The 691-nt window shown below is 35.2% G+C and overlaps 1 protein-coding gene across 1 annotated transcript in view; it reads right to left on the reverse strand.

The window, feature by feature from the left end:
• Positions 1 to 691, reverse strand: part of LOC119594306 (activating signal cointegrator 1 complex subunit 3-like) — a 28,924-nt gene that overhangs the window by 19,540 nt on the left and 8,693 nt on the right. The window contains exons 12-13 of the mRNA XM_037943365.1: positions 509 to 621; positions 198 to 316 (exon numbers count right to left, since the gene is read on the reverse strand). Of these exons, the coding sequence (XP_037799293.1) occupies positions 198 to 316; positions 509 to 621 (232 nt within the window). The remainder of the gene's footprint in view (positions 1 to 197; positions 317 to 508; positions 622 to 691) is intronic.

Genomic DNA, 691 nt, shown 5'->3' on the forward strand with positions numbered 1-691 from the left:
ACATTTACAATACTCAACACAGTAAGGAATATTGGTAACCCTGAAATCTAAGTTAACTTCTAGAAATGCAGTGTAATTCTATCTAGTTAAATTTTAGCCATATCATATTTCTTTTGTTTAGCTACAATGCAAAAACATCCTTGTTATTGAAATTTACATCACAGTCCCCAAAACAAATACAATACATATACACTTACCCATCAAAGAAGAATAGCCCTTTGTAAGGATTAACTCTGAGGAAGGTTGCCACATCAATATAATTTGGAAGTGTGGCAGACAGACCAACTATCCTGATCATTGACTGCTGAGATTCCACCTAGAATATACAAAGTTAAATATAGATAACAGGCTCAAATACAAAGAATACATAAAACAGCATATAGAATCACAAAGCACATGACTCCCTTGAAATGCATAATGCACAAAGAAACAGAAACAAATAAACTTCTCTTTCACAATAGCAGGTCCTTCCCAACTGGTTTTAACATGAACAACCAAAGCCTCTCACCATGCGCAATGTTCTCGCAACTAAAGTCTCCAGCACAGGTCCTCGATCACCGTGAAGTAGGTGAACTTCATCAATAATCAGTAATTTTACAAGCTGTGACAACTGAGTGTCTCCTGCAAATAAACACATATTATAGAAACAAAGATATATAATAGTTACGCTTGTATTTCAACCTGCTGATGC

This window comes from Penaeus monodon, chromosome 33, assembly GCF_015228065.2.
Source record: "Penaeus monodon isolate SGIC_2016 chromosome 33, NSTDA_Pmon_1, whole genome shotgun sequence".
In the NCBI taxonomy this organism is placed as follows: domain Eukaryota; kingdom Metazoa; phylum Arthropoda; class Malacostraca; order Decapoda; family Penaeidae; genus Penaeus; species Penaeus monodon.